At 35.1% G+C, this 27,415-nt stretch overlaps 1 protein-coding gene across 9 annotated transcripts in view; it reads left to right on the top strand.

Moving 5' to 3' along the window:
• Positions 1–27,415, top strand: part of LOC121313538 (receptor-type tyrosine-protein phosphatase mu-like) — a 273,535-nt gene that overhangs the window by 211,609 nt on the left and 34,511 nt on the right. For 4 of the 9 annotated variants that reach the window (XM_041246205.1, XM_041246203.1, XM_041246210.1 and 1 more), the window contains 6 exons: positions 12,265–12,416; positions 15,494–15,568; positions 16,103–16,129; positions 17,748–17,759; positions 19,216–19,403; positions 26,754–26,841. In XM_041246205.1, coding sequence (XP_041102139.1) covers positions 12,265–12,416; positions 15,494–15,568; positions 16,103–16,129; positions 17,748–17,759; positions 19,216–19,403; positions 26,754–26,841 — 542 coding nt within the window. The remainder of the gene's footprint in view (positions 1–12,264; positions 12,417–15,493; positions 15,569–16,102; positions 16,130–17,747; positions 17,760–19,215; positions 19,404–26,753; positions 26,842–27,415) is intronic. The other 5 variants (XM_041246206.1, XM_041246208.1, XM_041246211.1 and 2 more) reach the window with 2 other exon arrangements.

The raw sequence follows: 27,415 nt of genomic DNA, 5'->3' as shown, positions 1-27,415 counted from the left end.
ATACCTTTTAAAAAGTTATAGTACAGTAATAGTGATAATGGCATTGCTGAGGTGTGTTATTTGGTAATTATGGAACTTGCTCAAATAATGTTCTGGAGTTCCATTATTAACTTGTGACATGCCTTAGAAATGTTATTGTACCTTAAAGTATGTATAGTAACCTCTGCTCCTTAGGCTGGAGACACACAAGCAATTTTTAGTCAATGTTTTCTTAGCAACAAATAAAAAAATAAAAATAAAAGCTGACCCTGTGTCATTAATTGAAAGCTCGAGCTGTCAACAAATTTTCGATTGGCAATCGAGTTGCTAGACCACTGTTCTATTTTCAGCAGTTCAGTTGACAGTTGTTCTATGTGCTGTGTTTGTGTTGAGCCAATGATATGGCGTTTTCTAATGACCTGATTTTACTCTCAATTTTGCTAAATAGGAAGTGTAGCTACAGACAGGTTGGCCCATGAGTAAACTTAGCAATTGATCGATTTTTTTTTTTTCATGATAGAAAATGTTTATGGGATGTTAGATGAAATATAAAGACCACAATAAAAAAAGAATATGAATATAAGACATTTTCAGAGGTAAAAGACAAAGTGAAGAACCTCTGAACTCTCTTGTCTTTTCAAAATTATTACAATTACTATATAGTAGCTGTTGAAACATGTTACTGGCATTTTAAATTTGCTTAAAATAAGTATCAGTTTTTCAGGGTGTGTGGCACATTTCACAAAAACAATTCAGTTAGATTTAACAATAATAATTGCATATGTATCTTTGGCTATCAAGGTCATAGTAAGGTGAATATATTGTATATTTTCTTACTGGAAAACGTGACTGCATGCAAACAAACCAAAAGCTGTATTGCATATGCGTTATAAAATGAAAAATGTAACAATATCTGCAGTAAAAAGGATAGTTTAACGAAGGTACAAAAGGACATGCATATTTTTAGATTGCAATTGTGAGTTCTATATTTCTACCATTATAGCCTTTTAATGATTATGTTTTCTTGCATTTCAACATAAAAACCTTAAGGCTGTTTTTAAAGCTTGTGAAAAGGCAAGGTTAATAACCGCCAGATATCAATGAAGTCAAACAATGTGGTTTTGCATAAAATGTGTAAATTGCAGGAGAGCATGCAATTAAGCTGTCATTTTCTTGCATCCAAATGTTTCTTTTCAAATGTGAAGTGAAACAGTGTGGAACGACACTGAGGTCACAATCAGCAGCACTTTTTGTTATTATTATTTTCTTGTACAATTTAAGTCGGAACAATGAGAACAGCATTTCATTGTGAAGGGAGAGTATTTGTTTCCTGTACCACCTGGAGAGAGAAAAAAAAAAAAAAAAGCATGAGTGGGAAGAAGCTGTACACAGCCTCCTTCACCCTACAAGCTGTTGCTAAGTGACGAAAATAGTGCTTGCTCTTTTAATGACAAAAACAAAAACCAGCAGAATGACATGTTCCTTTGCCTGTCATCAAGACATTTTCCTTAACCTTTTTTTTTTTTTTTTTTTTACGAGGGCAGAAGAGATGAATCCTCCACGTAATGTTGTTTTTTCCTGAATTTGTTTTTACTGCTGTGCAGGTGCTGCAAAATGTGTTAAGTGATTGCTTTGAAGTATCCATTTGATTTACTGCCAGTTATAATTAAGGCGACTAGAAACACATACTGTACTGGATAAATATCTAGACAAAGAGTTATGTTTAAAAGATCCCAGGACTAGGCAAGTAATCGCTTACAATAACCAAGAAATGTGCCAAATTTAAGCATTACCTTTATGCCAAGTTTAACTACCAGAGGCTCCACCAGGATTTCTCATAATGTTGTAGTGACAAAATATACTCAGTATATGTAAAAGGTGAGAAGCAACCAACTCCTAAAATAAGAATCTCAGACTTCCAGTACTCATCCATTATTAACATTTGGATGCAAGAAAATAACAGCTTAATTGCATGCTCTCATGTAATTTACAAATTTTATGCAAAACCACATTGTTTGACTTAAATCTCTGAATAAAATAAAATAAAATAAGAGAGCGGTGCCCTCTATCATACACACTTTATCAAGAAATTACTTCTTAATTGCAATGGACTGTATAATAATGCCAAAGTGATATACAGTACTTAGTCCGTTTTCCATTTGTTTTCAAATACAACCATGCCACATTAAGGCTCCTTCTCAAGTATTATTGTTACCAGGCTGAGAGGTAAAATGCAGGCTACTTTAACTTTAAGAGTGCATTGAGTAAAACCCCTGCATGTATATTTATTATGCATACTATAGTGATATTTTGAATTGCTTCCCAAGTCGCTCATAAAGTCACAGGTGCTGATAATAAACAGGGAATTGTGTGCTGTTCAGCTGTATTTTCTGCTTTAGAGATGTTGGTATAAAAGTCAGTGAGACCACATATTAGATGGCTGTTATTGAGGAGCAAAGACAAGACACCTCCTTATGGTCATAAAGTACTCCTAATTGCTGAATAGAAATTATAGGCAAGGGGAATGCATCAAGTGAACAAAGTGTCCTTGGTCAGTCACTTGACTATCAGAGAGCATTAATTTACAAACAGAGTTGAAATGATTGGAGCTAACAAAATAATTCCATAACTCCTACAGGTTGTGTACTGCCGTTTGTCTCAAATGTCCAGTTTTGAAAGAAAGAAATAATAAACCTGTACTTTTGTTTTAAAGCATAACCCTCTGTTTGCAAGCCATATTTTCAGTTGGTGTTGCACTTCACTCATTTCACCTGGAGGATTTCTCCACCCCTTCAATGGATTTATTTCAGTCATTAGCCAACCAGCCTCATTTGCACATGCATGAAGTGAAGATCATGGATACTGCACCACCAATAAAATAGAGTGAAACAATTACAATCGCTGCTTCTTGATACTGTGATCCGGGTGGCTGCAAGGGTGACGTCAGACCAGGGAAATGAAACCAAAACAAGGAGTGGTGGGGCGAACCTGAGATGCTATGGCGCTCAATGTTTCATTAAATAATAAATACTTATACAAAACAAAACTCTGATATAAACACAAGGGCCAAAACAAAACAACGCGGAACAATGAACACAAGTAGCATGCTGGTTACAACTACCAGCATGCATAGCAATTGTGGTGAACTAATTAAGCTGACAAATGGTTTTTTATTCAAAAATACTTTATATACAAGAAAGGTATACCTCCAGTACAATCATATAAGCAGGAGGTTTAGACTGACTTTGGACAAGGCCTCAGTACAGCTCAGTGTATATGTTGGTATCAGAAAGCACAGATATCCATCGAGCCAATTCGAAAAACATGAAAAGACTGACAAAACTTCACAATGTTTGATATTTATACCTTTGTAAACAATTGTTGACCCCCCCCTTCAACCCGACTCGTTTCTGTCCAATAATCGAGGTAGTCGTTCTCTTATTACACATGGCGAGCCTACCACATACTTCCTGTATGGGAAAGGGGGCGGTGCTCTCTGACCTTCTGGTCCACCACGGGCTACACTGAGCAAGGCGCATCCATTTTCTCCTCTAATGCACCTTCCCTCCCATCTCAGGATCAGCCACGTGTAATGTGAGATACTGCATTAAAATGACTATAAAAGCACCTTCACACACACAATTTAAACATAATGATTAAAAACAACTAAAAAAGACACACACATACACATAATGTAAAACTTATAATTAATAACATGATTAATACCTTATGCAGAAAGCCAACACTACACAATTGTATTTTATATTTTCAATAGACTCACGTCTTTTGTCTTGCCTCTGGCACTCTCAACTCGTGCAGCCAGAGCTTCAGATATTTATAGTAGTGAGCAAGGGTCTAACTGGCTAACAATTATCTTATTATCCCTCGGTCACATTTTGTACAGGTTAAATAAGGATGCGTGACTGTCAGCTAATTAAATATTCAGTAGCTGATCAGTCACGCATTCCCACAAGGTAATTCTAAAACCAAAACAATAACATGGCGAATAGCATCTTGCTCGTCCTGCTAGACATAATAAAATGCAAAATAATAATGGCTTTTAGCTGTCCTATACAATACATGAGTAAAACAAATCAGAAACATAGCACACAATATATACATAGGCGCGGGGCTCCCCATCACAGATACATATTGAATTAAAAGTAGAAAAGATTTATTTCAGTGCATTGCCGTATACAGCTGTTGTGTTAATATGTATTACATGTACACATCCATAAATATTCCAGAAAGATTACTTTTTGTAAGGACGGTATAGCCACATTTAATAGATTTCCACTTCTTATTTCTCTTCAACTCTTTTCTAAAATAGTCCTGCATACAAGCCCATCTATCTGGCATATAAGGGCACTCATTATATAAGCCTATTTGTGTCGTTATACAGTGTACATTTAAAGTGTATTGTAGTGATCCTGCAATTTTGTTGTGTAGGTATTGCTATTTTAACTCCACTGTCTCCACCTCTGTTAATCCTGCCACCTACTTACATCTCTGCCATTACAATTTTGATTAGGGGACACTGAAGAACCCTTTCACATTTATTTACTTTCTCTTTATGTGTGTGTGTCGAATACCAGTGTGAGGTGGATTAAGCCCTGACATTTGCAATGAAATGGTTTTGTGCGCATTTCCAAATCCCTCTAGTTGTTTAGAGAAGTGATGCAATAGTTTTGCTCTGGGGTGTATACATTGAATGATGACTGGGACTGAAAGCACAGGAGCTCACAGAATACAAAAGAAAGGCTATAAACAGAAAGAGCAGATAAAAAGCAGCAGTGCAGGTTAGCCATATATAAAGTGTGATCAATAGATGATATTATGTGAAGCTACCCGCTAAAACGTTTTTTAAAAAGCACATGTTTAATAGAATTCTTCATACAGGAGAACACTTTCTGCTTCTAGACATCAGCTTGGTTTACAAACAAGACATATTACCCATCACTGACAAATGGGCCCAAAATATAGTCTGGTGACAATGTCTGTAATTCATGTCCATTCCAACAGAAGAGAATATTGCTCACCTTATATGAAGCTCACATACGTTTTCCTAAAATTTGTAAAAGAGTATGTGTTATAGTCATAGTAATCTTACTACATGCATGCTGTCAGCTTTATAGTTTAGGGTTATATGACTCTGTACACCGTCACAGGCTCACACAGAAAAGGGGGAAGTAATAGTTTTTCAGTAACGGGAGCTTTGAGATTTTGCAAAGGCAAGGTTCATGGATTATAAACATCACTACTTTAGAATGCATAAACTTCATCTAAGCTAATGTGTAGCAATGCATATACAAGCTTCACCTTCAGATGTACGCTATCTTTGTATATTAAGGGGGTTAAATCACTGGTGGGTTTGCCTGTTGATTGTTGTGATGTCAAGAATAAGGCATGCACACAGTAAAATGCTTTATGTCCAGCATTAAAAGCTGGTAAAGTAGATGTGCAAATGCACCAGTAATTTCAATTATTTTAAATTAATGAACATTTCTGTTGAGTTCTAAAGGAAATAATCGATTAACACTATCTACCTTTCTGCATTTAAAAAAATGTTGTAAAATATGAAATATACATTATAAAAGGCATACTAAAATGTCACCCAGAGGTTTCTGTATTGTGCGGTATATTGGTTCAGGGATTCAGCATTTGATATTGTCAGAAATAAAAATCTGGTCATAAAGTATTTAATCTTTAATGTAACACGGGCAATGCTAGCTCTCAATCTCACACACATAAATAACATGAACTGTGTTTCCAGATCATTAACCTGACATCAGAGATTAGCTTGTAGGGTTAAAAAAAACTAAAAACTTAAATTACAGTAACACATGTTTCATGTGCATCGAAGGGGCAAAGATGTTTGAATCTAATGTTTACTATTAAGGCAAGCTTTAATTATAATGCTTATCAAATCCTTAATCTTTCTTCCAGAGCAGAATGTCAATTTCCCACTAACTACAGCCTGGTAAAATAAAATGAACACTCACTTGTCTGCTTGTGGTAAATTGCAGATTACACACGACGTGACAGGGCACATTAAATGTCAGTTTTGTCAAACACATTTGGAATAACAGTTGAACTGTTAGCTTCCTGTAGGGTTTGCTCTGCAAATGACTGTTTCTAGGTAGCAGGAGCTTGTATGCCGTATGGAACACTAACACAGCTAAATTGAATAAACAAGATTGATCTGAAAAGATAACTGCAGGAGCACTTTGTTCATTTATAGCTGTCCATTAACTCCTCTTCGCAGTTGTGAACATTGAACACATTAAAATGCATTTAGGGGTCACATATTAAAAGTAAAGACTTGAAGTGGATAACATCATAAGCACAGATAGGCCATTACTCTATTATTCTCTTGCTATTCGGAATACGAGAAGACGGTATCAACATACACTATACAGAAAATATAAACAAAGAACCTATAGGGCTGTGAGCAGTTTCAAATTGAAGCTGACACAACGTTTTGTTTTACTAATACCAGAGTTTATAAAAGCTTAGTCCCAGGTATCTTAATTCTAAATATATAACCTGAACTCCTTTTGCTGCTATTTACATAAGTCTCTATTTTAGAATACCAATTGACCTTCACCACTGAATGATGGTAGCGCTTGATTTGTCTTATATGCAGGCTGTTTTTCTTGTTTTCCTTTTTATTGTGTTTCTTAGTACCCCCATCAGCACATGACCAAATAAGCTAATTTAAATTCTCTTCAAAACCAGTTTGGCCACCCACTGCAATCCTCCAATTAGGCACAAGCTGTTAGAAAAATCAAGAATGTGAACAGCGCACAGTTTTCTAGAAACACTTAAAATGCTTAGTATGGCTGCACTATTAGTGTCTCTTGCATGCCAGAAATTAATCAAAAAGTACGACAAGAATGTTTTCTTTGCTTCCTCAAGTGTGCTTTCTAAATATGAATATCCCATTGTTTATGGCATTTTGGGGAGCTTCCACACTTTGGTGTTGACTCATTTGGATTTACGGAATAACCATGGAAGTTATGAATATATCGATACGTAACATTTTTAAACGGTAATACTTGAATTAAGTTATTCAGTGATTCACTCCAATGTTGAAAATCCAAGGATAACCCTCTAATTATAATCCAAAATCCAACTGAAAATTTACAGCTAGAGTAGAAATTTGAATCTCGCAATTATTTTCTTCAGAAGTAAATCTCAGGTTAAGCTCATTTTATTTTGTGAAACAAATGAGAAGTCCAAGGATCAAATGCTGTACAGTTTTGAAATTGAGCCCATATTTTTAAATGTCATGCATAGATAAAGATTGTATTAAAGAAGAGTTAAGAGTTGGCTTAGCTCCATTAAAAATGAACTCTGTTCCTTTGAAGTTCTGTCACCTTAGAAATCCTTAATAGGAATGTACGTTTTGCTTTGACATTCTTCTGATCATTTTAATGTACTACTAATTACACACAGCAGAATGTCTCTGATTTCTAAGTGCAATCATTGTCTTGTACAGAAAAAAAAAGTTCTGGGTAGACCTTTATGGTAATATTCATGCACAGATATCAGCTGGAGTGTTTAATTAATTGTTAATTTCTTAATATGTACTATAATGCATCATGTTTGCAGCAAAACATTGGAAAATGAAGGGCTCTGTACCAAATAATTTTAATAATTTAAAGAAACTGTTTAAAAAAAATAATAGTTGGACTGATCTGTTTGTTTCTTGCTAGTTGTTTACCATTTCAGTCATTTCAATATTCTCTTAAAAAAATGCCTTGCACTTGTACGTGTTTCAAACAGTCTGGGATTTTAAATATTGGTAGTTTGTTCTGCGTACGTTTACTATGAAAACTACAAATTCTTCCCATAAGCACATTTAACAGTGCAGTGACTACTATACTTTGCACCTTGACTGAAGCATTTAAAGTATATTTTATTCCTAAGCCAGCTGTACTATTTGTTTTCATATGGAACTTCATGCTGACAGCATTGCCACATTTATTTCATTTGTCAAACCATTGCCTGTTTCTGATTCAGTAAAACAAACAAAAGAACTTAGTTGGTGGAGAAGAAGCTATTTACTTCACAGTAAGTGCAGTATTTTAGCAGCTGGTAAAAAAAAAAAAAAAAAAAAAAAAAAGTGACTGAAGCAGAGCACATGCACCGTAGCGCGGTACAGTGTTGGAATTGACTGCAGCTGTGTAGCACCTTGCTGAGTTGTGTTTCAAATCAAGCCTTAACTGTAAATTCCCATTTTCCTGAACAATAGGGGTCTGCAATTGACAATGGTTGAAGAATACAATATGCAGTGCCTATAGAAAGTCTACAAACCCTTTCAAATTCTTCACCTTTTCTTGCCTTATAGCCTGGAATTAAAATGCATTAAAATATTTTTTTTTTCTTCATTTATCTACACATCCTACCCCACAACTTCCAAGTGAAAAAAATTAGTATTAAGAGCGGGGGGGGGGGGGGGGGAGGGGAGGGGGGGGGGGGGGGGGGGGGTGGGTGGGGTGGAGACTATCCAATTACCAGGAGAGTCAAAACATAAAATTTATATAGTAACAGGTGGGGAAAGGGGAATTGTCACACCTCATACCACACATCTATTGACCCCTTTTTTAGGAATAAATTTACGGTACTTGACTCCGTGACTTACACAACAAAATGTGAAAAAAGTTCAAGGGGGTGTCGACTTTCTGTGTGTGTGTGTGTGTGTGTGTGTGTGTGTGTATATATATATATATATATATATATATATATATATATATATATATATATATATGTGTGTGTATAGTATAGAAATGAAAAGTTGGGAATGTTGCAGCTCTTTGTACCACATACAGAATTTCATTGCTGTCAGATGAGACTCCCTCAGGACATATCATAAGGACTTCAGGATTGCTTCCACTGACATAATTTGTGAAATTTTTCTAATAAAATGTATTGCCTGAGCTTTAACCAGGACAACTAATCCCCAATGCACTGTCGACACTCATTTATCTAAACCCTTCTGGCGACATGCACATTAAAAAAAAAAGGTGTTTCAATTAACTGAGGTTGGATAACATATGCTTTTACTGTACAGGGAGACATTGCCTTTGTTTGGATAATCAATTGACAATTTTCAATGGCACCATCCAAGATTTTCAGTAGTTGGAGAAGTCAAGATATATACCACCTTTGCTGTGATAATTAAATAAATGTATTCTGTGTAAGGTCCATAGTTGTAATTATGTTACAGGTACCTTATAACAAAATGCATGTACTAGCAAAAAATTTTTTTTGTGCTTTGTGCTACTCATGCCGGTCCATTAGTCAGTCTCGTACTGTATTTGTTACACAGCATGTTCCCATGTATAAAGATATGTGAAACACAGAATTGATATCCCCATGTGACAGGCATCCACAGAACTCGCAGAACTAACGATGTTTAGCCATATCTCTGTCAGGAAATTCAGTGTTTTAAAAAGCAAAATGTTTTTAATATTACTTAAACCTCATAAGCAACCTATGGGGTAGATGAACTAAAGTGTTGTGTTTGTCGCAAACCAGTTGCAAACGAGTCGGAAGACTAGGGTGAAATTTACTAAATAAGCGCAATGCTGTTGGTGACTTTTTAGGGATTGCTTCGCAGCAGCAGTTTTTCTTTGCGGTTCAACCATAGAGGAATATGTAATTATAGGCGTTCCTGCATAAATTCTCAAAAAAGAGGTGGAGAAAGTGCAAATGCTGGTTCTCAAATATATTAATGAGATGTACTAAAGCTGGCAGCAATTGCGACAGTTATAATGCGTCAATTTGTTAAGAAATTTCAAAAGCATCTTTTAAACAGCCAGAATTGTTGCTGGCATTTCTCAGTCCATTTTTTTTTCGGGTGTTGCCAGCTGTGCTCAATGCATTTTTGAGGCGAACTAAAAACAGGCTGTACTTACAAGCCTTCAAAACAAATTTCTATGACATTTCTGTTTTCCCCAGCGTGTTGGGAGCAATGGACTCCACACATGTGCCACTAACCCCTCCAACTCATTCTGAGCATCTGTATAGGACCATGATCTATTTTGCATTCATTGTCTAGGCTACTAAGTAGGACAAGTTAATAATAATAAATAATAATAATAATAATAATAATAATAATAATAATAATACAACACATGGGGGTTAGACAAAGGGGCATTCAGAACAGAAAATAGGAGGCACTTTTTTACACAGAGAATCGTGAGGGTCTGGAATCAACTCCCCAGTAATGTTGTTGAAGCTGACACCCTGAGATCCTTCAAGAAGCTGCTTGATGAGATTCTGGGATCAATACGCTACTAACAACCAAACGAGCAAGATGGGCCGAATGGCCTCCTCTCGATTGTAAACTATCTTATGTTTTTATAATGTAATGTATAGTGGACCCAAAACATATTAGTGTTATTTCAGCTTAATGATTTGCATTTAAAATGCAAGGAGCACTATAAATGTATTGATTTTAAACCTGATAAATGTATTGTTTTTTTGTTTTTAAACCTGACACATCCTTATGTCGGATGAACATGTCCGGTTTAGCGAGGGACTGTTGTATGATTTTGAGAATGAGTATGCAAATTGCAGTATGTTTGCGCTACGACTGGCCCCTCTTAGTACATCTACCCCTCAGTGTTTACAGAGTAAGCAGTGAAGTATTCCAGTTTCAAACTGTAGCCAGCTTTGAGAAAACCACATTGACAGTCATGTATACAGCCACACGACCACCCGCACAAACTCAGATTTAAGACTGCTTACAGTGAAGAATCGTTAATCAAAAACAGATAAAGGCCAAGAGATGTGCCACAAACACAGCACTGCTTCATCAGCACAGAGCTCAACTGTGCAATACAAAATGTACTCTTTGTTATATACTAAAAAGCATCTTTCATCATCACGAGGCCTTGCCTTCACAAAACATTTATTCACATTTTGTCTAAAGCTTGTTTTAGACAGTTTCTATGGTTTGTTTGTTTGTTTGTTTTCAGGCAATGATAATATTTTCTTAGTAAATTAATTTAACTCAAGGTACCAGAGTAGCATAATCTTTTTAAAATGCCAATCTGTTTTGCCAACAGGATTGAACGTTGAAATTTGCTATAAAAAGTTTTATTGATCTTTTTTTTTTTAAATCACTTTTTTAATTACATTTTTTCTCTTGTTAAATCTTGCATGGTTCATCAATTTTGTAACAGGTACTGTCATTTTGTGCACCGTAATGAGTTCCCCTAAATTGCTTCCAAGGCATAAAAACAAAAATACAGTTGTGTTTTCAGTGAGTTTCCTTCATTTACTGCTGTCTCATTAGGCAGTTCATTGTTATGAATAAGTAAATGTAAATTGTGTTAATTTAAAAACAGCTGTCACATCCTTTGGTATAAACATGGTGATTTGTTCACTTTGTAGCTTTTGGTACTTTTTCTAGTTTTTATGGCATAATGTCAGACTACCATGCCCAGATATTTTCATAACGGGGATGTCTCAGTAGTAAAGAAAACTATAATTTACCACTATATGCTACAAATCCCAATTACCACAGATCTCATTTCTGCAGTGAGTGAGTTTGTTTTCAGTGAAAAATGTTTTTCATTAATTAAGTTTTAATTAAAACCATTTTATTTAAGTGGTCTCTGCTGACAATTGTGTTGGCAGATAGATGAGATGTTCAAATAAAACAGGCACAATTAGTTCCTTGAATAAAATGCAGAATGCAAAACAAGTGCATTTAAAATATTGAAAAATATGACTATGTTCATAAAATGTAACATGGGTTTTAGAAACTTGCATTATATTTTCGTTGCCAGCATTTGCAAGTTGTTATGCACTGTGTCACTTTGCATTAAAAATAAATAAATAAATAAATAGCCCTTAAAATCCCTCTGCACTGTTTTATGTACAGTAGCTTTGTTTCTCAGACACGAGAAAGAAGCAGCATTGCACACTGGCACAATGGCAAGGGAAAAAATACTTTTGCCCTCTGGCTTCTTAAGGACTTTGTTGAACTCCAGTTAAGTATGAATGTTTGTTTATAATTTTCATATATATATATATATATATATATATATATATATATATATATATATATATATATATATATATATAAAAGGTATACAAAAATTGACACACTATTGTTTTTTGATGTACAGTAAATGCTGTTTCCAATGATTTAATACAACTGGAAATTCCAACAAGAATAAAAAAAAGTGCATCAGAATTTATATTTCCTTTTTGTATGAATTTCAAGTGCTTACCTACAACTGTATGTTTATGGCTGTATCTCTTTAGAAAACTTGCCAAGAAACGCAAAGAGACACTAAACAGCACACGGCAAGAGATGACTGTGATGGTGAACTCTATGGACAAAAGCTACACTGAACAGGGGACAAACTGTGATGAAGCATTCTCCTTCATGGACACCCACAACCTCAATGGAAGATGTAAGTACATTTTGTTGTTTCTTTTACCTAATGTTTTGTATTCCTGTGGTCAAACAAGTAGTTGGGTCCTACTTCACCTGTGTCTTTATCAAATGAACAATATACAGTATAACTTATTTTTCAGCTCAGGTGTATACTCTGTTCTGTTGACACAGAATAGTCTGGAACATGTTTGTACAGCACAGTAGAGACATCACACACTCTTTGATATGTGCAAACTCTGAATCAGGGATGATGGCTCTGAGAAAGAAAGAAAGAAAGCTCTATATTGCTATGTAGTTTTAGTGGGAGAATTCTTTGTTTCATTTGTTTCAAAAAACATGTCTCGGCTACAGTGATTTCAATTTTGTTTAAACTTCTATAAATGTAAGACAGTAAGTTTCAGTCCTTGGAGTTTCTTCCAAGACCATGGAGCTAGAAAACAGAATGAATTTTATCCAAATCAGAAGTGTAAAAAAGTAGTGAGATGGCCTTTAGACTGAGGTGGACTTGAAACAAGGTTTTACTGTTAGTTGCTCCTTTAAGTTTAGTTGTCAGAAAGAAAGACAGAAAGAAAGAAAGAAAGAAAGAAAGCTCTATATTGCTATGTAGTTTGAGTGGGTGATTTCTTTGTTTCATAATTTTAAAGTGAAAACTGGCAGCTATTTTAGATTTTTTGAAGCCCACAAAAGATGAATAAGGTTTATAGTAGATCACTTGATCCTTGAAGAATGCTTGGCATTTGAGTTATCAAAACTCACCGTATGTTATCATAATCCATGACTCTGCAAATACGCCTCCACACTAAACCCAGCAAGGTACTTTTAGTCCTGTGTATAGTACCCCATACAGAGTCTCTCAGGGATTTGAGAAGCTAACTATTTCAAATGAAATACACTTTGTAAAAACATGCTGTCATGCACAAGAAAGTAAGCTATGACAAACCATTTCTGATATGACCTTTTCAATCTGTCAGTTATAAATGATGTTCAAGATTGAAATAGACAAATAGTTTACTTCACTCATGAATTGAAGTGAACTGGGTAGTAGCTCTTTAAGGAGTTATAACTAGGGTCCCGGAAAATTCGCAATGTCACAAATTTCACAGAAATCGTGTATTTGACTGCTAACCGTGAAAAATATGCATTTTATTTTTGTTACAGTATTTTACATTACTCTTCATATCATCTGTTAATTTCATACTTTTATCAATAGAAGCAATGCTACAGTAGCTGTACACGGGCTGGCATCAATGCTATGTATTTGGCTACTACAGCAACGGGGTCAAACAAATGCATGAGTGGTGAATTCCTCTTACTGTACAATGACATTTCTACATACTACTAAAGGCCTCCTATTCTCCACCACCTAAGTTGTTTGGCCCCTTATTCTCCACCTGTTCCAAATGTACAGTGTATATAAAGAAAAATACAAAAGCTTTTGGTTTTGTCATTTCAGGTTTGCTGTTAACATTTCTCCAGTGTTTAATATTTTGGGATTAGAGCCAGCAAAATAGGTTATTGGAAGTAAACGGTCATTTTAATTGCTGGTAGTTTTAAAGGTTTACAAAACTCAAAACCTGTTGCTGAATTTGCCATTCAAGGTTATTTTAAAAATATCTATTTTGTCTGCTTGTTACTTTTTTTTTTTGCAGTCAACACAGGGGACTGGTTCCAGCAGATGTTTCTTACCTTTTTAAAGATTGTTTCAATAGCGACTCGAGTTCCAGTGTTACAGTGTACATTTTTAAAGAGCCGACTCAGTAGCTAGGTTAAATGTTAAAATATTTCAGCCTTGGTTTTTGGGTGATGTTCTTGATGAACTATCAGTGATAACACATTTTAGGCAACTTACATAGTAGAATAGAATGTAAACAGAAAATGTGTTTTCTGCTGAGTTTTTTGTGTTTTTATTTTTTATATATAAAATGGCGGCTTTGTGACAATGTCATTCATGAATTTCTTTAAAAAAAATAAAATAAAATTCCCGGCCCCTAGTTATAACCAGCGCTTTAAATCTTACTTCATATTAACTTTAATATCATGTCATCCCCTTTTTTATTTTGATAAAAATGTTGTAGTTCCTTGTTAATTCCGTCAAAGAAACTAAATATTTTCAGCACTCTGTATGTATTATTCAGTGGAATGTCACTGCTGAAATCACTCAAGGAACCATCAAAATGTGGCAATGGCCTTACTATTGAAAGTACATAGTTGAAACATGTGTCCAAGAGTCTTAATAAGAAGTTAGTTATTTTAGTTTTTTGTCTAGCACTGTTCTTATTTACTTAATTTGTTTTTTAGTTTGTAAAGTGGCTTTAATACTGAATAAATACAGGGGTGGACTTACATGTCCATGAAAAGAGCATTTAAAAAAATAAATAAATAAGTAAATAACCAGGAAGGTGCCTTTGAGATTAAAATCTCTTTTACAAGAGAGGCCTGGTCAAGAAGGTAGCATATAAAACAAACACACAAATTCAGATGAGCACAACCAATACAAAGAAGTGAATCAAATGACAAGAAACAATGTAGGAGCACCAGCCAAAACAAAAACATGTCTCGGCTACAGAGATTTCAATTTTGTTTAAACTTCTATAAAAGTAAGACAGTACGTTTCAGTTCTTGAAGTTTGTTCCAAGACCATGGAGCTAGAAAACAGAATGAATTTTATCCAAATCAGAAGTGTAAAAAAGTAGTGAGATGGCTTTTAAACTGAGGTGGACTTGAAACAAGGTTTTACTGTTAAACCTTTAAATTTAGTTGTCAGTGTGGCGTATAGGTCGTTTGAATCCAATCTTTTAAATCCCCTGTAAGGTTTCAAAGTTGTATTTCCTCCTAAAATAGAAAACGATTCTGCAAGCACCTGAATCTCTGCACCCCCAGAATTGAACTCTGCTTTACTGTATTGTCAACACTTTATTTCAAGGCTGCCTGCTTGTTAACCTTTTTGGTGACACATTGATCCGAACTCTTGACGTGGTTTATGGTGGTTGAGCAGATAGATCATGAAAGTCACCAGTGTAGGACATTTCTGTATGTTTCTGTTTCAACTGATCATGTCTCTGGTTTGCTTGCTTTTTTTTTTTTCTTTTAAAGCTGTATCTTCGCCATCTTCATTTACAGTGAAGACCAATACGCTCAGCACGACGGTGCCAGCTTCCTACTACCCAGGTAATCACAACGTATTGTTACCCTACTGTTACAGTATTGTATAGTGCAAGTGACACGTAGTGCATTAATACAACAACAATCATCTACAGTCAGTGTGGAATTGCAGTTATATTGCTGCGCTCTGGTTCACAGTGCATTTCTTTTAATTTTGTGAATTTAGAAAGTACTGCAAACTTGAACTGTGCTGGCGCATTGACTGTGCAACTCAAATGAAAGCATTGCTATTCATGAAAACAAGGGTTTTAACCACTGTCTTTGTTGTTGGCTCTATGCCTTTGCAGCTCAATAATTTTCTTCAAAACTCCTACTGCTCTGTGTTTTAGTTGGGCTGAATGACATGTTTGCACTAAAACTACTGTACTGTTAATAACAACAAGCCGACAATCTGACCAAATTTGTGACATGGTCCTTTATGTACAGTAACTCTTGAAGTATATTCCTATATTACAAAACCACAATATTTTCCATTATTTACCCCCATATTTTCTCTCCTTTATAAATCTCCACACCGCACTGGTTATGGTGTATGGGCAGATCCTTTTGTGCCAACTGCAATTTTAGGTGAGATTTTTTTTTTTTTTGGTTTTTCATGACTTACAGTTGTTAGTTAATTTAAAAACAAAGTAGTACTATATATGTAAATATATTTAGGTTATGTTCAAGCGCACAAGGATTAAGCTGCTAAAGCATTAAGTATTCCAGTTGTTTAGCTTATCCCATTGAGGAATGCTTCACTTCCATACCTGTCTGCTTTCTTATCTGTGAAATCAGGAGTAATGACCTGGAACTGGCTTCACTCTATCCCATCCGCATTAAGTGTCGTGCGTGTGATGTCACGTTTGTGTATGACCTCTCATATGCATGGACAGACAATGTGGACAGGATGAAGGGAGTGACAGAGTGGCACAACAGCTTGCGCATTACCATTGGTATGACTGTAAATGTCGAGGTAACTAATTAAAACAAAAAGACAAAATGCTACAATGTACCATGCTGATCAGGAAACTCAGCTACAGTGTACCTTCGTAGTGTGTGTCTCACGGCTAAATTGGGAAGAGTGCCAGGTGATATTTTTTATAATGAACATAGTTAAACTGAGTGGATTGGTGAAATCTGGTCCTTTTGGTTGTTGTTAAAAAAAATAATAATAATAATAAAAATCCTATCAAAAAAATATTATTAATGTACATGCATAGACTTTTGAATGATTGAAGTGTTTCAGGACAATTTTTGAAAATTGAAAATTATTTATTTAAGTTTTTATTTTTAAAAAGCATGAAAAAAAATCCCCTCTAGCATGAACATTTTTATATTAACATGTTATTAATTTTATTATAAAAATAAATAAATAAATCAGTACATTAGTTTGTTATTTTTTGCTGGAATGCAAGTAGCACCTTCAAGGTTGAAGACTGTTTATCAAGAAGCATGAATTTCTATTGCAATTGTTATGCAAAGTCCACGTCTATCACAGGATGACCTAAGCAATTGGGATTGATTTGCACTTTCAGTAGAATGGAGTGGGGAATAAAATGTACAAAGGGGTCACAGCTATCTGCTGTAGAGCTGCAAATGTAGATCATTTCAAAACAGTTTATTTGAGTAATGTTATTCAAAATGGAAAAAAAAAACATACTTTATTGTAGAACAGCTGAACAGAGAAATGTTCTGCTTCAGAAGTCTTACAGTTTTCAACATGACAATAAACTGAAGAGCTTCCATTTTCGGAGGTCAGCTAAATTTGAAGACCTGTTTAAAATTATTGTAGTACTTCTAGTAGAAGGCAAACATTCGCAAAATTGTGGACATTTTTTTTTTAAATTCAAGACTAAAACTTTTCACCTTCAACCTTTTCTTTCAAGAGTAATAGGAATAAAGGGTTTGCGAGAGGATTATTCGATATATAAATATATATTTTCTTACAAGAGCCTATTTTAATAGTCAGCAATCTGAAATACCCAATTGTAATGTTCTTCCAATACATACCAATTATTCATATTTCCATTTACTTGTTTAACATTGTAAAACACTTAACCTCCCAAAAGGCAAGGGAACCTGGCTGTAGTACCTCTGCTAAAAATTGTACAGGTATTCATACTGTATTGTTGCTTATACCCTGTTTCCTTTTTCTCCTCCTTTTTTTTCTTCACATTAACCTGTTATGTATCTTCTTAAAAAGTGCCAATCAATGGTAAGTTCTCAGTTTGCCCTGTGGGAGAAGAGGCTTGTGTGGTTCATACACAATGAAGCCTACTTGGCTGGTTCTGTTGTGTGTCGACTTGCACGGCAGTTGACATAGCATCTCATGCCCAGTGTTTATGTCTACTGTGAAGCCATTAGCTAGTATGGCATGCCAAGTGACTGATCAGAGCATTAACCATGAGTATGTGTTTTTTTGCATTTGTCTTTTATTTGTGTTTTGTTTTGTAGGTGTTGCATCCAGACATTGCCATTGTAGCTGCAGCAGTACACTCCATTTAACATGCGCTATTGTGTGATCATGCATTTTTGTGCACCCTCATTGTCACAGTCTAGTTACGTGAGATAGCATATTTTGCAGTACAGTCATTGGCAGAATTTAAATAGTGTTTTTCAGAACTATTGTAGGTGTATTACAATTTTTATTACTGTGTTTTCTACAAGTACCTGCTCAGTGGTCGTTTTAGGCCGAAGTGGTTTATTATTATATAAACGTCTGTACTTCGTATTACTTTTTGCTGTCTTGTTTTTAGCGTTATTGTTTATTTGAAACAGTTTGGCACAATTGGCTACTAGTTTAATTAAGCAACTGCAGTACCATGTCACTGCAGTAGGGGGTGACTGCTGCAGAAGTTCAATTAACAGCTACTGTATTAAGCCCTTTCCACACTGGAATGCTCTACCCTGGTCTGAACCTACCCCGGTCAGGACCCGGTGTCATGTGGGTTGGCTATGCGATTTCACACTGCTTTTGATAAAGCAAGGTTGACAGATGTAAGTACACAATGCGTGTATTAATGCCCCGGAAGCAGCTTGTTACTGATGTTTCCATCCAAGATTCTCTGGATTGAACTGTCAGCCCAAGAGTTGATTGGAGCAAATGTTTCTACATCCCTGCTGCAATCTGGCTCATGCTGTGCCTCAATCAACAAAAATCTGGCTAAACAGAATAAACAGAAATGTTCCTTGCGGTAGTGAAACCCTCACCCTGGCGTGGCTGTTTGTTATTGCGTTGGCTCACAAACGGCCATCGTGCATTTTGTCAAACTCAGCCCGGGTCAAGGCGCGTTGACACACATCCTGAGGTAGGTCACTGGGACCCAGGTCAACCAGGGTACGACCCAGGTACATGGTTTCACACTACATAGGATTGTGACCCGGGTAGCCAGAACCAGGGTTCGGACCCGGGCAGGGGTGCCAGTGTGAAAGGGGCTTTTGTCTTTAAATAAAGTTCTTACCTTGGTAAACTGCCGTACCAAAAATATTGTCCTTTTTATACATTGTAAAAAGGAATCGCTGTTTTTTTTTTTTTTTAAAGCCATCTCTTTTTGACATTTTTATTTGTATTTTTGTTGATAAACAAATCTATTGAAGTGTTTTGCTTTAGGTGAATTTATGTTAGTTAAAGCTGTAAAGATTTCACTATTGTTGTTATTGCTGTGTTGTAGATGAAAACCACACACTTGTGAGTGATACAAGCAGCCTGGTCCAGTCACACTCCTACAAGAAGAGGGAACCCGTGGATGTGCCGTACCAAACAGGGCAGCTTCACCCAGCCATACGAGTAGCCGACCTGTTGCAGCACATCACCCAGATGAAGTGTGCCGAGGGCTACGGGTTTAAAGAGGAGTACGAGGTGAGTTTATGGAGGTGGCCAACTTCCTCTTCATGTTAGCATAGCTTGCACATAGCGTTGCAAATGAAATTCTAACCATAGCCTAACATTGTGCTCACACTGAGTCTTCTGAGATCGTATTAGTCTAGAAGCACTGGTCTGTGTTTTGTGGGTTCTTTTTGTGGAGGGTGCATAAGTACTGTATTAAAAAGGACAAACCACAACATAAATACCCTAATTCAATAAAGGAAGGTAGTGAGAGGCAAGGGTAAACCTGTGCTGCTAAAAGCTTAAAATCTGTCTATTGCTTTTAAAAAAGGTGGCAGATTATCCCAGTTGCCCATTTGTTGGGTTTTGATATTTTTGAAACCAGAGCATTTTACCTATGTGTATATATATATATATATATATATATATATATATATATATATATATATATATATATATATATATATATATATATATGTATATATATATATATATATATATATATATATATATATATATATATATATATATATATAATGTGTGTGTGTGTGTGTGTATATATAGAGATATATATATGGTCTTTATTCCAGCTTTCCTTTAATAAATCAATTTATGTTGTACTTTTCCTCAAACACTTGTTCATATTCATTTTGCTTCTTTGAAGTTTCATGAATTTCAAAATGCTCAGTGTTTCAATTTTAATGCTTTTCATCTGGATTCTATGTGACTTAAGTACCAAACACCATTCTGTTGGCACAATTTAAGCAAGGCTGTGGTTGTATTTACCATTCATTGTTCCAAGAACAAAGAGACTTTTGAATCAACAGAAGCAATAGTAGTTTTTATAGCATCTAGAAATATATTTGTTACAGTACTCCTAGGAGTTGACAAAGTATCTACGCCTTCATCTAAAACCGTAAGGCATCACAGTTTAAATTAATGGAGATTGTTCTCTGGAGTATCCTATTCTGGAGTCTCCTATTCTAAAAAAAAAAAAAAAAAAAAAAGTTATGTTAATAACAGTTAGAGATGACTAGACTTGCGCTCCCTAATTGTATGCACAGCATCAACAAAATAAGTGTACTGTGTGCAGTGCCTTGCTTTCTTACTTAGATAGATTTCATCTAAAAAGGACAGAGATGCTGGTACAGCACATTCATGCACATTATATTTACCTGTAATGAAAGCATTCCCGTGAGTGAGCAATAGAGGAATTAAATAAATAATGCAACCTCCCTCACTATTGCCAGCACAGGCTTATTCAGGTTAGGCTGCCTTTAGGGTGTAATTCATTATGGATAGAGATTTTTGGGGGCTTGGATTGCTGCATTGCAACAATATAGTCTGTTAAAAATGCAGTATACAAAATTATTCATGCATTCTTTGAAGTACTTTAGCAAGCAGATTATTTTTATTATTATTATTATTTTTTATTTTTTTTATGTGACCAATTTAAAATTAAAAGGAATCTAACTCGCTGAACAAAATAAAGGCAAAATTTAGGGTCAACATGGCCTAACCGTGAATCAAATCCATGAATGATCAAATCGTGCAATGACGAGGAAGCACTGCAATATCTATCTAGAACAAAAAATACCTCTTTAAAAATAGCAAATGGCAGGACGATTGAAGGCCAGTGTATTAACCCCTAAACTGTTTACTTGTGTCTTTCTAACCCATGTTCCTTGTTATTCTGTACATTAACTATGGAAAAGTTAATACACGGTAAGCAAAGCTTTTGCTTTAAGTAGAAATGTGGGAAATCTGTTGGCTTTCAGAATGCTGTAGGTTCTGTGAATTAAATAATTTCTTGAGCTTTTAGGCACAATGTAGTTTTTATGTATTTTTTTGTTTTTTGTAACACCCCAATAAAAGTTTACCATAGTAAAAGCAATAAAGCATAGAGTAGTAAAACCATAGTAAAGCATAGGTAAGCATTGCAGCCCAGAGAGGTACAGTATGCTATGGTGAATCCATAGTATAACTATGGGAAAAGCATGGCAAACCTGCAAAATGTAACTTTTGTAAGGGAATAACAGTTTTCGTTGTTGTTTTCGTTTTGTTTTATCTGACTACTTAATAGATATTTCTAGAATTATACACATTGTAAAATCAAATAATATAGTGTAATAGAAAGTCAGTCTCAGTAATGTCAATGGGTTTATACTAGATGATTATATTGATGCATGTGAATAGTAAGGGCATTATTTAGTAAAATTAGGTATAACATTTTATTTTATTATGTACGGTTGTTGCTATTTAGTTGCTTTCGATCACTAGATACTGAAAACCACAAGAGGAAGTACAGTACTCTGCAATGATTTATTAATGAAAACAAGACCATTTATAAAGCATTAATGTACAAGTCAGGCCCATTACTAACCCATCAGTGATTGCTGATAGCAGTTACTAGTCTAAGGGCATGTCAAGGTCTATTTGGTCACAAACTTGTGGTTAACAGACATCCAGTTATGCATATAGTTAATGTTAATCACACATACATTTTCTGCGGATAGCTATGAACATTTTGCATTCCATTTATTTATTTATTTATTTATTTTGGCATACAGAAGCCTCAAATAAATCAAACAGAAATGGTATTTGTTAGCAGGGCTGATGTTATCTGTAATGGACTGTTATAGCCATTGACTGGGCCGGTGAGATACATTCTCCCGAAGTGAACCAGTTATTACAAGGCAAGTCATGACAAAGAAATCAGAAACCTAGATTAAAGTCATGCTTTACCTGGGTGGAAATTCTAATATGAATGATACCAGTTGTACTCATATTTAATAACTTGCAGGCTGGAATACTGAAAGGTTGCGTGATTTGACTGCTTTTCGTTTTATGGTTGAAATGACCTTTTTCACGTTCTCGGCTTGATTCTTTAAATTGCTTTTGCAGCCATGAAATCTCCAGAAAGTTGGTTAAAAAGGAATCAGTTCATAGCACACAATACAACTCTTTGTTAGGATACTCTTCTTGGTATTGTGATTGGCTTATCTTCTCTAATCCTGTGACTGTCTTTTGAGTCTCGTTACTTTTGGCAGAGTCGTGACAGTCATTTTCCTAGCTCGGGGTGAGCAGGTTTGTGTACCAGAGCAGCCCAATCTCCCGTTAGCCGGTCAATCTAGGGCTATTCCTTTTGTAGGGTCTGCATTATACATATAATATAAGGTTCGGACAGTGCGGTATTGCAGTATTTCTACTCAAAGTAAGGGCTTTGTGAATTGAATAGGTAATATATGGAAGAAAAATCTGAGCCTGGGGCAGCCTTTTAGCAAAATTCAGACGGGGGCTGTTGAATCCACCTTGAATATTCATGTTTAAACTGCAGATTTATTTATTTATTTATTTATGTATGTATGTATGTATTATTATAAATAATAATAATAATATTAACAACATCATGTGGTTTAATAATTATGCAATCTACAGTATAGAACTCGACTACATGAGATCAGCCTGATAATGTATTTTTCTATTGCTTGAATATTGCGGGGATAATGAAATGAAAATAAATAAAAGTATATTGTAAGAAAGGGCTTGAATTGTTTATTAATTGGGGGGGGGGGAGTACTTCAGAAAGAATGCAAAAGTGTCATTTCAGACAATAAGTGCCCCAAGTTGATCATTGAGAGCTGGCCAACATCAAGCATAATGTGTTGTTTTTTTATGTCAATAGAAAAGCACTTCTGAACAAGAAAGGAAAGCTTTTAAAGGGGAAGGGCCTGTAAATTTTAAACTGGAACTGAAAAGGAAATCAAACAAAGGAACATTGAAACTGTGTCTAAAAGAATGGGTCAAAAGTGCATGATGACAAAGCATTATTATTTCTTATGGTTTTTTTAGGTTGTGTGTATATTTGGTAGAGTAATCTGGTTGTGTGTGTATTTGGTAGAGTAATCTGGTTGTGTGTGTATTTGGTAGAGTAATCTGGTTGTGTGTATTTGGTAGAGTAATCTGGTTGTGTGTATTTGGTAGAGTAATCTGGTTGTGTGTGTATTTGGTAGAGTAATCTGGTTGTGTGTATATTTGGTAGAGTAATCTGGTTGTGTGTATTTGGTAGAGTAATCTGGTTGTGTGTGTATTTGGTAGAGTAATCTGGTTGTGTGTATTTGGTAGAGTAATCTGGTTGTGTGTGTATTTGGTAGAGTAATCTGGTTGTGTGTGTATTTGGTAGAGTAATTGTCAGTGTTTTTAGGACGCTTAATTCGGTGAGTTGAATTCATGAAGTGTGTCTATCGGGTGTTTAAAGACTAGACTAAGAGTTATACTAATATAAATTTGAGTTTAACATGTTTGGATTTCAACTGTTATTAATAAAACATCTTATTCATATACATATACATATACAGTTCACTGCATTTATTTGACTGAAGCGATGTAAATCAAGACTTAAACCATAAGATGTCTACTAAATTGTACTTTGGTTAGCCACATTTACAGTCAATATATATTTGTGTATGTTTTTTTTATGAATAGGAGAAATATAACAACATGTTAAGTAGGTTGAAAATGACACAAAAGATAAACATGATTTTTGAATACAACACATTGTATAACTAGTGGAATCTCTCTGCAATTCACTTTCATTGGGTTGTAAAATTATCTGGCAGTACAGTTAAATACATATCATAGAGTCCTTTGAATGTATAGCAACAGCAGACAGTCTCTCTAATAAATCATTGCAGAAATTGATTGTAATTTAGCTCAGAGCGGAAGTGGCACTTGCAGGACTTTTTTCCTTAAAAACCAGGTCCTTTAAAAGCACTTCTCTCATCATAGCTGTAACCATTGGACACATGGAGCTTCCTTGGAGATAAGTCATGCTCGATAGCATAACATCCTCGACTTTGTCTCAGATTGTGTCCCCTCAGAAGACTGTAATCTCTTCAGCACTCAATGCACCCTGTAGTTATCTCTTAAACATATTAAACATCTCAAGATATAACTAGGGGTCTTTGTTGATCGAGTCCTTAAAATGTAACCTTGACATTTTAAAAACCAGAAAAATTTATGTGCAGCCTTTAAACTTGTATTATTTTTTTTACATTTTTGTACCTGCTCTTCCAGTTTGACTGAAATTATCCATTAGTGTGTTGGAAGGTCTGAAGCAAAGAAAGTGTTTTAATTCCTGAAAATTCATCATTTGGTCAAAGATCAAGCATATGCATCTCTTACTAGTATATCACTGAGGTTTCTATGTTTTGATGAACTGGATTTTTACTTGGCTCATTAGTCAATTTAAAGTAATAAACCATAAACCAAATACATTTCTGTCCATTTAAATGCATTAATATGTCTAATTGTGTTAAATATATTCACTACTGATTAATTAACCATGTATTACATATAATTAAGTCAAAAATGAATATATACATTAAATATAATATATAGTAAAATTATTCTCTGCATTGGATAGTAACACTTAGTGTCAACACTGTGAAATGTACGCAATACAAAAAATGAAGACACATTTGCTATATATGCATTATGTAGTTATTCTGTTTCTTCCTTAAAAATCTGCAAAACCAAATCCAATCTCTCTTTAGACCATACCTCATAGAATGGTTAAAGAAACATTGCACTCCTTACCAAAGCTATTAAGATTAAAAGAAAACTGAAACTCATAACACTGTACCTATAAAATCATAATCCTACATTCAATTATTGTACAGCCTTTGTTAGGGGCTGTGAAAAGGTTATTAAGACCATGCAATCTGCTGTAAAAGAATACAATCATTACTCCATAAGTTAGAGAACATGTAAAAGCCTGATGGCCCGCTTATATCTCCAGCAGCACCGTTCAAGTTCTTGTCTGCTCTCGGACCTAAATGAAACCACAGAATAACAGTAGATGTTCCGTGGTTACAGTTCAGTGATGCTGATCATCTCCAGATCAGTCTGACCTAAGACTTTTCAGAACTTCAAACAGCTTTTCATTTGAGGGTCTTGTTTTTTTCTTTGGGGGGAGGGGGTGGGGGTGGGGCGCTTTGCAAGGCATCCGGCTGACTTCATGTCTTCAACTAAAATGACAAGATGCAGTACAGGAGTTTGGGTCTTCACAATTGTGTCCTGGTATGATGTATAAGGTCATATCTCAGTTGCTGGTTTATTGGGTAGATTATCAACTGTAAATTACCCACAATAATGCTACAACGTGTAAGTTTGTAAATGACCACAAAAAAACATGTCTGCAAGAAAAGCAAACATATTAGTTAAAAACCTACTGCAAAGCAGAATGCCAAGTACTTCACTGTTCTTTTGTAAAATGATAAAGCCCTTCTGAATATTTATTATGTGAAAGCAGAGCGAGTGGTTTTGATGTGCCTTGTGGGTGTATTTTATTTTTCCTTGAACCAGGTCCATCAAAAGAACCTGTCAGTGTGTGTTGTAAATGGTGTATTGCAGTGATGCTGGGCAGACAGTAGAGTGGCTGACATCCTCCTGGTTATCCTGTTCCAGGTGGCTTTAGGGCCACTACTGTCATCTTTTATAGACCTAATTTCTTTTGAAAAGAAATACATTTTCTGAGTGATTTATTCCAGAAAAACTTAAATCATATTGTATGTATGCTTTTTTAAAATAGTAGATGTCTGGATACAAACATTTAGGATTCAGATTCCACAGGGGGTCATTTATAGGGTTTGTTCTTACAGTGTAAGTGCATGTGATTCATGTGGTGTCAACTCAATGCTCCAGTATGACTAGATTTTTTTTTTTTTTTTAGAATTGTAGATATTGTTGGATGTTTTTTTTTCAGCAGACATGTAAAATGCCTTTTAATTATGTGCATGTGGTCATTTAAGGAAGGTGGCTGAAAAGATAACTATTACATTGCAAAATAGCAGCAAACAAAAAAAAAGTCAGTGATTCAAAAAAAAAAAAAAAAAAAAAAAAAAAAAAAAGCAACCATGACAATAATTGTAGTAATCAACAGTTCTAAGTGGTTTTTAGTGACTTCTTACTTCTTTTTGGCCACATATACAAAAACATTAGTTTTGTTGGTGATGCAACAGCCATTGCTTTACTTAAGCGCAAATGTAACAACAAGAAAGTTTTTTGTATCCTGTTGAATAATAAACCATGTATATTATTTTCTAAAACAGATATCTTTAGCTTTTCCTGAGGGATCCACAAGTTTGTGAAAATTCTGCAGCTATGACTACGAGGTAGAGGTTGATCTAGTTGCTAAGAGTATTTTGCATTTGAAGCTGCTGTTTAAAAAGCCCTAATTGTCAAGAGGGATGTCTGATGTTGGAACTTATGAACATTACACTGATATCCATGTTTCATTTAATCATTTAACTCTGACATTGTTCGAGCATTGTCACATGACACAGCATTCACTGTCATTTTCTTTATTTTTCTTTTTTTCAGAGTTTCTTTGAAGGACAGTCTGCACCATGGGAATCTGCAAAGAAAGATGAAAACAGAATGAAGAACAGATATGGGAATATCATTGCATGTACGTATGAATAGACTAATTAAAGAGCAGTGTGCGCCTATTGCCCATCCAAATCCTAGACAGTGTGACTTCACTCTTACGAGTGGGTGCTTCCTATTGAGTGAATGAATCTACGTGGTACTACAATTACTTTTCCACTGCAGGATCTTCAAATTGACTGTCTTGACTTGTGTTATAAGTTTCAGATCATTAAAATTTACAGATGTCTTTTTAGACTAATTATTTGTAAACATAGCGTCTGTTTCTGGACAAAGTACATCATTTGAGTACTCTGGAAACTGTTTACACTGCTTTCTGACACACACACACACACATATTATTTAAATGGGATTTTTTTTTCCCTTTGATTTACATAACCTACTCAACACTTTCAATGTGTGAAAAAATCAATTAAAAATATAAACCTGAAAAGTTGCCTTCAGAATTCACACAATAAGTTAAATGGAGTCCATATGTGTGCAATAAAAGTGGTTCACATGATTTCAGATTAAATACACCTGTCTCTGTAAGGTCTCACAGTTGGGTACTGCATTCAAAGCAAAGATACTACCGTGACGACCAATGAGCTTTTCAA

Source organism: Polyodon spathula, chromosome 3 (assembly GCF_017654505.1).
Source record: "Polyodon spathula isolate WHYD16114869_AA chromosome 3, ASM1765450v1, whole genome shotgun sequence".
Taxonomy (NCBI): domain Eukaryota; kingdom Metazoa; phylum Chordata; class Actinopteri; order Acipenseriformes; family Polyodontidae; genus Polyodon; species Polyodon spathula.
The sequence above is the reverse complement of the archived record's forward strand: the minus strand, read 5'-3'. Positions and strand labels throughout refer to the sequence as shown.